Source organism: Carassius carassius, chromosome 6, assembly GCF_963082965.1.
Source record: "Carassius carassius chromosome 6, fCarCar2.1, whole genome shotgun sequence".
NCBI lineage: Eukaryota > Metazoa > Chordata > Actinopteri > Cypriniformes > Cyprinidae > Carassius > Carassius carassius.
Window position 1 is genome coordinate 22,118,322 of NC_081760.1, and position 12,425 is coordinate 22,130,746.

At 35.7% G+C, this 12,425-nt stretch overlaps 1 protein-coding gene across 1 annotated transcript in view; it reads left to right on the forward strand.

Moving 5' to 3' along the window:
* The window catches only part of LOC132142495 (propionyl-CoA carboxylase alpha chain, mitochondrial-like), a 73,726-nt gene that overhangs the window by 55,597 nt on the left and 5,704 nt on the right, over window positions 1–12,425 (forward strand). The window contains exons 13-20 of the mRNA XM_059552407.1: window positions 146–289; window positions 2,312–2,386; window positions 3,137–3,205; window positions 3,297–3,372; window positions 3,464–3,677; window positions 4,702–4,804; window positions 7,366–7,464; window positions 8,780–8,833. Coding sequence (XP_059408390.1) covers window positions 146–289; window positions 2,312–2,386; window positions 3,137–3,205; window positions 3,297–3,372; window positions 3,464–3,677; window positions 4,702–4,804; window positions 7,366–7,464; window positions 8,780–8,833 — 834 coding nt within the window. The remainder of the gene's footprint in view (window positions 1–145; window positions 290–2,311; window positions 2,387–3,136; window positions 3,206–3,296; window positions 3,373–3,463; window positions 3,678–4,701; window positions 4,805–7,365; window positions 7,465–8,779; window positions 8,834–12,425) is intronic.

A 12,425-nucleotide genomic window follows, 5' to 3' on the forward strand; every position in this document is an offset into this window, starting at 1 on the left:
TGTTTGGTGGGAGGTAAATGGTAGCCTTTTAATTCTGATGATAGATTCCAATTTTTGCTACTTGCTATTTTTAGCATTTAAAGTTACGTTTGTAGACAGTTGCTCATGTCATATGATGTTAGTGAGTTTGTTTTTTCTCTCTCAGGTGGAGCATCCTATCACTGAGTGTATCACAGGACTGGATCTGGTGCAGCAGATGATCCGCATCGCAAAGGGCTACAAACTCCAGCAAAAACAGTCTGACATACCCATAAATGGCTGGGCCATCGAGAGCAGAGTCTATGCTGAGGTAAAACAACAAACAATCAAACAATCAGTTACTAAAGTTCTTAGTATTTCTCAAAGCAGTCTTGGGCCAACATTTCAAAATGCTGGGCAAATAATATACATGTGTATACTGTATATACTGTTGATTGGGTTATTGTACAAAATATAATTTTAGCAATTTTGTACGTTTATCATTTGTGATTTATATAATTAAATTTATTTTGAAAAACTATATAATTGTATAAAATAATATAGAAAATTATATATATAAAATAAATACAATCAAAATGTTGAATGGGATGGTATATTTAAATATACTTTCCCATTCAAAAGTTTGGGTCAGTAAGATATTAATGCTTTTATTTAGCAAAAATTGATTAAAAGAGACAGAAAATACATTTTAAAATTTTACAAAAGATATCAATTTCAAATAAATGCTATTTTTAACAAATATATGAATAATAAATCATTATAAAATGTCTTGTTTTTTTTAAGTATCACAGTTTCCACAAAATATGAAGCAACACGACTGTTTTCCACATTGATGATAAGAAATTTTTCTTGAGCAGCAAATCTTAAATGATTTCTGAAGGATCATGTGACACTGACTGCAGTAATGGCTGCTGAAAAATCAGCTTTGTATCACAGGAATAAATTATATGTTAAAATATATTCACATTTATTCAACAGTTATTTGAAGTTGTAATAGTAATTTCACAATATTACTGTTTTTTTCTGTACTTTTGATCAACCAGACACAGCCTTGATGTGCATTAATTCTTACCGATCCAAAACGCTTGAACAGTAGTGCACACAAAGTCCTGGGCAAAAAAAAAAAAAAAAAAAAAAAAAAAATATATATATATATAATATATTATATATATATATAATATATTATAATATGTATGTATGTATATATGTACGTATACATATATATATATATAATGTACATTATATGCTTCACTGTTTCTAGAACGTTACTTATATTTTTGTGCTAGTGCAAAATATACATTTTACTACAACAGGAATATACACTACTACAGGATGTTGGTTTCGAGGTATGACAAGATCTGATTTCACTATCATTGATTCTGTGACTACATCTGATGAATTCTGTAAAGAAAATACCCCCAGGTTACATTTCAGCCTAGAATAAATAAGGACAAAATACATGTTTTCCATAAGTGATCGAATTCATTGACTTCATGTGTATGAATTTCATGACAATTAAAGTTCAGCCATTTTTGTCTTTTTTTTGTGGGGAAAGCAGATGATCTGGAAATTTTATTGACATATTTGCCCTAATATTTTTATTTTTGTATATTTAATTTATTTCTTGAGTAGGTCTTGTCCTATTAAAGGATTTGTTTTCATGATGATGAATTATCCCGCCGTGAAATGACATTGAATGCTTTAAAGTTCAGCTTAATGGTTTTAAAAAAGATTAAGTGAGATGCACAGCATTTTCACTCCTTAAACAGCTCTGCTTAATCCTGGACCTTGATTCGTGTCTAACAACCTGTCTTCTGTGTGCTCAGGATAATTATAGGCAGACATTTTAATAAGCCTAAATAACACCTAATCAGATGATGAGAATATTGAATTTATCTATATTCAGTGAACTGACTCCAGCACACTGTGGGTCTTGTGTCTCATCTCTTCATTTTAAAATGTGCCCACATGACCCAGTCTGGATGGCAGAAGTGTTTATTTCTTTTCTTGTCTTTCATATATATGTTCTGTACTAGACTAACTGAGACTTGTCATGGCACTTGTATACTGTTGTTGTTCTCTTGTTGGTCTGTTTGCTTCTATTGTTCTCATTTGTAAGTCGCTTTGGATAAAAGCGTCTGCTAAATGATTAAATGTAAATGTATTCGCGCCAAAGAGGAGAGAAACCACACAGGCCATCCTAACTCTGTTTAACTGAGCCACAGTTTGAACTGAGTGAAGACATAAACTTTAAGGACAGACACTTGACCTCTTGTTTCCAGTGCTTTATTTGAGAGTTAATATTTCCTCTCTTTATCTCTCTCTTGTTCAGGATCCGTACAAATCATTTGGTCTCCCCTCCATCGGCCGGCTGTCACAGTACCAGGAGCCACTCAATTTGCCCAATGTTAGTACACCGATCTGTTTATATATATATATATTACCTCCCTCTCTCTATAAATATATATATATATATATATATTTATATATATATTTTTTTTTTCTTTTATATATATGATTATTATTGTTATTATAATAAAATAATTGTTATATTAAATACTCTTTGTAACCATAATATTTCAAATATGTCTGTAAGGGTGATCCAAAATGACAGATAATTTATTTATTTATTTGCGATTTAAGGACAAAGGGAAAAAAAATGCCTCCAGTCCTCTTTACTCTACATAATTATGTGTGTTCAAGTGAGAGTAAATGTGTTTGTGTGTGAGATTCCCACATCAATCAAAACAAGAAGAACAAGAAGACACGTCCTCTTCAATGAAAGATCATTGGTTTCCGGAAGCAGCTCAGGACAGGATGAGCGAAATGTTTCGATTTCAGAAACACACATCCACAGACACACACGGATGAGGTTTAAATGCCTAAAGAACGCAAACATCACTGAGGATATTTACAAATTATTCTTTCATTTAAAGGCAAAAAAGATAACATTGTGTGATGTGTTCAGTGGTTATTAATAGTTTTGTGTCCCGCTGAATTTTGCCTTAAAGATTAGTTTATGAAAAACGCTTTTTGTGGAAAAGGCAAATGAAAAAAAGACATACTGCAAAAGCTCTTTATGCAGGCCAGTTCATGCATCACGTTTTTTGGGAATTCGATTTTTGATGATTATTGTAATTTAGCTGTTCTTTTGAAGGTTCGAGTGGACAGTGGAATTCAAGAAGGAAGTGACATTAGTATCTACTATGATCCCATGATTTCTAAGGTAATAGAATAGTAACCCAAGACCATCTTTACAGTCTCATTTCTTTTCAACTGTCAGACTAGTCTGATTTATTATTGTTGACGTCGACTAGCTGGTCACATACGGTAAAACACGTGAAGAAGCTCTGAAGAAAATGGAAGAAGCACTCGATAATTATGTCATCAGAGGTAAATTCCATAAGTAGGCAGAAATTTGTAAGTGCCAAAATAGCACAAAAGCACAACATTCCTTTAATGTCCAGTTTTCTCATTCCCACAGGTGTGACCCATAACATTCCTCTACTGAGAGAGATCATTGTCCACCCTCGGTTTGTGTCTGGTGATATCAGCACTAAGTTTCTCCCTGAGGTGTATCCTGATGGGTTCAAAGGTCACATGTTAACAGCAAGAGAGAGACGGGAGCTGATGGCTACGGCTGCGGCTATTTATGTAGCAGCACAGCTTCGATCTCAGAAGTTTCTGGGAGATCTGAGGTGAGACACAGATCCACAGATTAAAGGAATAGTTCACCCAAAAATGAACGTTTGCTGAACATTTACTCATCGTCAGGCCATCAAAGATGTAGATGAGTTTATTTGTTCATAGGGACCGATAATAATGCGTGATAATGAATAATCCAACAGGATCTTCTCTCCTTAAAACTTTCAGACAAAGTACTGAATATCTGCATCAGTCCGGTATCTCTCTGTGTGTTTGTAAAAGAAAGCTTATGCTTCAGGGCCACCATGTTCCATACTTCTCCTTATATTGCTGTGTAAATCCATCTATTATTTCTCCAATCATTAACACAATATACCAGGCTAAATACAAGGTTAAGACAATAACCTCCTAATGTACATACAAACAGTTTGAATACAGTTGAAGCGAATAAACATTTAGTGTACGCACCTATCAAACTGCTTTGAAAGTATAACCACAAAAACAGAAGTTGTATTTAATGCATTTAATGTAACTCTTCTTTTTTTGTTCTTAAATTGTTAATTAATTGGTTGTTAATGTACCCCTCAGACTCAGCCAGTGAAACTAGTTATAATTATTCTTCATCTGAAAATGGCCACCAATTTACATTAAAATTTAAATAAAAGAAAAGATGCAGAGAGGCCATCTGTCTAAACATCTCTCCAGTTTTCCCCTTCTCAGTCTCTTTCTTTTCTCTTTTTTTTTATGTGTTCCAAAAGTTATTGGTGGGGGGTGGACTTTCTCTTTGTAGTGAATGCAGCCCACCACAGTGGAAAAACACTGCATTCCTCCTAATACATTTACTTTAGGTCTCCTAGCTGTCAGTCAAACAGCCAGAAACCAGGTGGTGTGTGTGTGTGTGTGTGTGTGTGTGTGCGGGTTTGGGTTTAGTTCATGTGTAGAGGAAAGAAACTTTATAGCTGAAAATGGTTACAGTGAGAGATTTGTGATCTACTTAAATGGAGAGAAAGACAGTGTATTTGAAGCACCCGTTATGACAAATGAGTAACATTCGGTGTCTCTGTGTGTGTGTTCCAGGGTGTCCATTGTTCCTGCAGAGAGCAGACAGTGGGAGTTGTGTGTGGAGCTTGATAAAGGCGTTCACATGCTAGGTGTGTCTCGGTCTGGAAACGACTTTACGGTGAGTGAAATTGTTCAAAATATTATATCTCATGTCACATCTGAGTTAGGAGCTGTTGTGCAAGACTTCATACATTAAGTAGTGCACTTTTCCTGTGTGCGGTCGTGGACGATTCAGGATCCTGTCCAAGTGTTGGGCAGTAATGCATTACTCAATACTGTAATTTTATGACTTTTTTAGTAACGGAGGAATTTAATGTGTTATAATTTTCAAAACAGTAATTAGAGTAAAGTTACAAGCTGAGGTCTCTATATACAGTCATGCCCAAAAATATGGACACCCTTGGTAAATATGATCAAAGAAGGCTGTGAAAATTAATCGTCATTGTTAATCCATTTGATCTTTTATTTTAAAAAATTCGCAAAAATCAAACTTTTCATTGGATAATAAGATTTTAAAATGAAGGGAATATCATTATGAAATAAATGTTTTTCTCTAATGCACATTGTCCACAATTAAGGACACACTTTTATTGAATTATTTTTTAAACCTCCATTTGCCAGTTTAACAGCTCTCAATTTTCTCCCATAATGCCTGATGAGGTTAGAGAACACCTGGCAAGGGATCAGAGACTATTCCTTCATCCAGAATCACTCCAGACCCTTTAGATTCCCATCTCCATGTTGGTGCTTCTCCTCTTCAGTTCATTCCTCTCATTTTCTATAGTGTTCAGGTCAGAGGACCGCAATGGCCGTAGCAGATGTTTGGTTTTGTGCCCAGTGACCCATTTGTGTTTTTGAGGTTTGTGTTTGGATTATTGTATGGTTGGATAATCCAAACATGGTCCATTCTAAGATTTCTAACAGAGTCAGTCACTTTTTGATTTTTATCTGTTGGTATTTGATAGAATCAAAGATGCAGTGTATCTAAACAAGATGTCCAGGACCTCCAGCAGAAATATAGGCCCACAACATAAAAAATAAGCAGTATATTTCATTGTATACATGTGGTACTTTTTATCCCTGTTTTCACCAAACCCATCTTGAGTGTTTGCTGCTAAAAAGCTAATTTTTTTTTGTTTCATCTGAACATAGAAGCCAGTCCCATTTGAAGTTCCAGTCGTGTCTGATAAATGAATATGCTGGAGTTTGTTTTTGGATGAGCTAGGAGAATTTTTCTTGAAACACTCCTAAACAACATGTGGTGATGTAGGTGCTGTTTGATAAAAAAGGTTTTCTGACATTTATTTCATAATGTTCATATTTTTGGGCATGACTGTACGTTACTGCCGCGTTACATTGATTGCGATGAACTGAGATGTCTTTTAGAGATTATAAATGCAGCGCTCTTTGCTGGCATTCTGTCATGCCAAACCATGCACGCAGCAGCCGCTTGCTTTAGTTAAAAATAACTGTTCTGTGAATGTTGATGCTTTAATAACAAATATTTATGCTGGGATTTCATAAATTTCACTGAGAAAAAGGTAGATTAACTTGTAATGTAACTAGTTACTAATTACCTTTGAAATAAACTAATCCGAAGAGTAATGTGATTACTTTTAAAAGGAGCAATCAATAATAAGTAAATGGATTACATTTTTAGAGTAACTTGCCCAACACTGGTATCGGACCATAGATCGAGAAGCACCCTAGATGAATGGCCACTATATTATGTTTCATCTGTGTTTTTTATTTGTTTTACAAGCTTTCTTTTCTTGTCTTGTCTTTGTCAAACCAAGGAATTTTTCTGTGGCTTTACAAACTTTTGTGATTCCAATAAGCAAAGATGTCAGATTTCACACCATTTCAACAAATATTGTCCTCATTAAGTCATAACTCAGCCAGCTTATCCAGATGATTTCTGTGAGAAGGTATGGTCTGCGTCTGATATAGTACTCCTAGTGAGCGCTTTTGCTCCCTCACCAGCACCCATCTTCTTTGTGCTGGTATTTGCGTTGAAATCAATCCCTCATCTTGAGTCTAAATCACTTTAGGATCTACAGTGGATCTTTAGTCTTCCTATTCTGTTACTGAAAGACCCTCACAGAGCGGCAGCTCTCACACGTTCCCTGAGACGTCACTCACTAACTGTGTGTTTAGACACCTGTGGCCCTTCAGTCAGGGATAAAAGCAGCCTCTGGGGTTCAGGGGCCTCACCTGATCTCTCTGGACCCCTCTCTCTCTCTCTCTTAGAGCTGAGGGCTGGATGTGTGTTTCTCTCCCAGAACTGCACATCAAACTGGACCCCCTGCTCCTGAGAGGGCCCTGGAGGTTCCAGTGTCCCAGCCTGGTTTGGGAATGTAACGGATTATTCAGAACTGTTGTTTAGACAAGTGTTTGAGGGCTGAGGGTAATCAGTTTGACCAGAGACACTGGTTTAAAGAAAAGACTAACATGAAACCCCCCACCCCCCCTAACAGGCATCAGGTGGATTTGGGTGCAGAAACTACTGACTGACCTTACATGAGTTCAGAAACTTACATTTTGATTTCTTTGTCTCACTGTTTCTTTCAAACAGATCAGCTCAGGCTTTTTCCTCTCTCTCACACATAGTAACTCAATTATAACACAGATTTTTGTTGTGCTCCGTCTAACTCCTCCCATATGTGTTTGTTGGTTTAGGTGGAGATAGATGGAGAGAAGGTTGAAGTGTCTGGAGAATGGAACCTGGCCTCAGCATTACTGCCCATCACCATCAACGGCAAACACAGGAATCTCCAGGTTGACAAACATACATATGCGTATGTAGGGAATAATTGACTCCATTATTGAAAAAGTTGAAAAGTTATGACCTTAGGTGGTAATATTTACACCGTGGTTGTAAATAATTTTTTTGCAACTGTCCAATCAGTCCAGTTGTCCAGAGGCCACATAAGGGCCCGGGTAGTTCTGGCCAAACCAGATTGCTGTCCGGTCCATTTAGTCAATCAAAGTTTCCAATAATGTGGAAATAAAACTGCAAAATAACCATGTATACATACATGTTGTGTATTTATAGTCTGTAAAGTGTAATTTTGCTCTTAAATGTCACATTTTTATTACTTATTATTTATTACTACAGCCAAAAGAATGGAGGTGAACAACCACACTGTTGTGCTTGCTCGCGTGTAGCATTGCTCAGTTTTGTAGTGAATCGATTCATCTCAAATGCTGCTCCTTCTTTTGTCATAAATTAGCTTTAGAAAGAGTGATTGATTCTAGTGAATGGTTTTGTTCCAAACCGATTTCTAAACTAGAAGTCTAGATTTAGAACTAGATTTCTGGAAGTCTGATTCATTCTACCGAATTCATTTGTCCTACACGGACACATTTATCTTTGGAAAGCCTCTTGTATTTTGCTGAATTGCTGTGTTCAAATGGTTCTTGTAAATGTCCAAAAAAATTGAGCATTTTGAGTCCCTGCATGGGATTTCTTGTCTTTCATTTCATTACATTAGCCTTTAATATTATTGGATAGAGGCACAGAATAGAGGACCACACTATTGCACAAACATCTGTCAACTTTGAGATTACTGACCTCGCCACTGATCCAGAGTCAGTTATTCAGCTTATTACGAAGCTCTTTGGAGTTTTTGATTCTGAATGATCAGCTGAATTGTGAATTTTTTTTCACTATAAGTTGACTAGGATCCCTGACAAAATCAATGACAAGTATGTTTTTAGATACAATCTTAAAATATAAATTTTATGTAAAATAAACCCCTTCAAGGAAATGAACTACTTTTTTTACAACATTAAATTAAATATTAATAATGTATAATCAATATGGTGTTAATGTATGGTCTGTATTATACTACAGTTATCTATGTTTTCTTTGCCCTTTAAAACCTGTTGTGTGTAGAACTATTTTCTTATGGCACCTATAATACAGCTGTAATGAGGTCAGCAAACCAGCTGTGTATTTTAATGAAATGAATCAATACACTAGAAACATGTTGGCCAGTCAGAACGTAGAATTCACCATGGCTGTGGAATAAACACAACCCCGGTGTACTTTAACACACATTATGTTTTACTGTTTTGTGTCTGAATGCAGTGTCTGTTGCGGACAGCAGCTGGAGAAATCACTCTGCAGTATCGGGGCACTTCCGTAAGTCTTTAAACAAGCACCTCATAGTGGCTTGAACTATATGTCAGTGGTTCTCAACTGGTTTTACTTCAAAACCCAGATTATGGAGATGCTAGCCTAGCCAAAACATATCATATTAAAGTTAATCAAAATGTTCTTCGATTATACCATTGGAATATTTAATTTAGCTTAAGAATTATTTATTAAACAAATAATGGTCCACAGCACAAATGTTCATATTCGATCTAAATTGACTCAGTTGACTAAATTAATTTTCAGATCGTATTTTCTTTTATCTTGCATACATTTTGTTCTTGCGTTTTTTACAGTGTATAACAGATGAGGGTCCTTTTTAAGGATGAGCATGCCTAACCCATGCCAAAATACTGCAGCGTTTGGTTTAACAAACTACCTTGAATGACAAAAAATTATTTGGGCAATAATGAACAAAGTAATCTTGTTTTTTTTTTTTAAATAGTTAATATTTGTATTTATTTATTTATTTATTTATTTATTTATTTATTTATTTATTTATTACTTTATCCAGTCCGTTCATGATTATACAAAAATATATTATTATTTTATTACTGTATAATTGTATTATTATTGTATTGTATAATCGTTTTTTCCTGTTGTCCAAGACCCCGTCAGAATTTTTTTTTTTTTTTGTGATCCATCAGCTGAGAACCATTGCTAATATGAATGTTTTCAAAGACCGTTCTTGTCTCAGATGTTTTTGTTAGTTATCTGTCTGTAGTTCATCCTCAAGTATTGCCTGTGTGAATCTTTCAGTGGCTGATAAGTACCATAATGGCTAAAATCACATCAAGGATAAAAGCTATAATCAAAAACGGTACTGTTTTAATAATTGTTCTGATTAGGGAATAGTGAAGTCCACACCACAGCTATAATGATAAAGAAATAAAGGAATAAGAGCATTTCGGAACCGTTTTTTTTTTTTTGTAAAGTATTATATAATAATTTTTAATGTATAATAATAATAATAATAATTCTCATTTCAAACTTTGGAAGATGGTTGGTAGATGTTCCATTTTCAAATGCACATTATAAGGGACTCCGACTCATAGCACTTGCATAGATGGACTTCGTGTGGAGCAGCATTTGCTGCAAACAAAGACACTGAAAACACTTATCAAGAGTTATAAATTCATAAATCATTAATTATTTAATTGCAACACAGTTTTTGTATTAAACCATATCAAGTTATCAGGCATTGTTAGAATTAATAAAAAAAAAATACTGGCCGACTGGCGAGAAACACGGTTTCATATACTCACCAACGCTGATTTTAATTGCATTTGCATCTGTTGTGAACGTACCTTAAGACTATGTCCATGTGCACTCTCTGGTGTGCCTCATGCTGGGTGATATATGCTATATGATGTCGCTCACAGGAGTGTGTATCCTGTCTTTACACTCCGGTCGATCTGCCAAACACGCAAACACAGACTCTCACACTTCGTGTGGCCAAAACAACGCACAGGTGTCTCAACCCAACTACAAATCAACCCAAGCCGTCCCATCATAGTTTACCCAAAGCCACCTAAACAATCAGCATCAGCGCATCAACAGCTTTAACAAACAAACAGGGTTTAAAACACAGTAACTCTGTAAAAGAAGAGGAAATGCCGGCTTCCAGACTGCACACTTGTTTGCTTCATGGGGGTCTCGGCTTCAAAGTTTCAAAGTTTCCCTGGGTTCACGGCAATTATGGGATGCCTTCCGTTCATTCTGTGCTTAACGGGACAGTGGGGCTGAGGTCGTCAGCGCTTGTCTTTTTCGCCACCATGTCCAGCAGAAACCAGAGTTTAACCGTTTTCAGAGTTTCCTCCTGTCAGAAAAAGTAATTTAGATGTTTCTTCTCAGGAATGGCACTCAGAAATGCTGTGAGACCATTAGTAGAGCATCTCAAGCCTAAACCACCTTCCCTAACCTACTTCATGAGTAAAAATTAATTAGTGAGTACCAGAAACCGTATCATTATTATTAATAATCAAAGCCTGATATTGACCTTATAAGCTACATCCCAAATTTGCATATTGTCCATCTTAAATGGCATGCAAGATTACGATAAATGTGTCCCAAATCAAGGTGCACTGAAAATGATGTCAGTGGTGCCAGGATGGTGTAATGTTTCTGGCAGATTTTTGACGTGTGCATATTTGCATGCTTTACGGGCTAATTCCACCCACAACCCCTTGCTCTAGAATGGAGCCTTGTGTATTCTGGCAATCGATTTATTAAATTATTCAGGTGCAGTCTCATATCATGGTTTCTGCAGTGCTTCCAATAGGTGTGTAGCAGACTTTGCGAGCCTTGCAGAGGAACATCTCAAACTGCGATTTTTCTGACCTTAATTATTCCAGTCCATTTATATTATCTGTCAGTAGCAGATGTGGTATTTTCTTTGAAACTCAAGAGTCCTAAGTCTTCTCTTCAATGTTGCAGGTTGTACTTGGAATAGCCTTAGTTTCTCAAAATAGCAATAGAATATTGACTGATCTGTTTGTTTAGAAATGCTGCTTTTGGTCATTTTTTAAATATTAAGATTTGGCTCACAAGTGTACAGGGACTTTAGTGCTCTCACTGCTTTAGCGGCTGAATGAAAAGACACTTTTTTGCAGTCTTCACATTATGCAGCAGAACTATATTCATCAGATAAGAATGTTCCTCGAGTACCAATTCAGCACGTTAGAATGATTTCTTAAGGATAATGTAACAGTGTTACTGAAATAATGAATGCTGTAAATTGGGCTTTGTCATAACAGATTACAGATCTGCCATATCCAAAGTTTCTGCAGTTTAAAATTCACATATCAAACTTTTTTATTCACCTTTTTTACTCAAATTGTTATACTGGTAATATGCCATTAAATCTTTAGTTTTATACAGCAAAAATGCATTAAATTGATCAAAAGTGGCAGTAAAGATGTTAAAAAAAAACATGATTTCCACAAAAATATGAAGCAGCACAACTGGTTACAACATTGGTACTAAGATTTTTTTTTTCATGAACAGATGATTTCTGAAGGATCATGTGGCACTCAAGACTGGAGTAATGACTCTTCACAATATTCCAATTTTTACTGTATTTCTGATCAAATAAATGAAGTCATCATGGTGAGCATAGAGAATCAAAATATAAAAAAATTAGGAAAATTTGTTTCAGTTTTTTTTTTTTCCTAAGTTATTCACTTTATATTTCTATATTTCAAGTTCATATACCCAGGTGTGTTGTGGTACTTCTAAGCACTTGCTGGCAACCACTAAATATTTCAGTTGTGGCTTCACTTTGTTGCTCAGAGATTTAGTGATTTGACCCCGGTCACCGCATCATCACCCTTCCTTACCGTGTGTGACCTGAGTTTAACACACATGATGTAAGGCTTCCTTGGTTGAATTCCTGGAAAGCAGACATATTCCCTTCAGAGAGCTACCCAGTGATTTAATGAGTGAGCCACCTTTTCCTTTCTGCTAAATATAGCTCAGAAATGACATCATCAATTGTATACAAGGGGCACTTCACAATGACACGCTGGTCAGGAAGTACCACTGAGGGTGGGAAACATGAAGGGTTTGTTTACACTTGTCA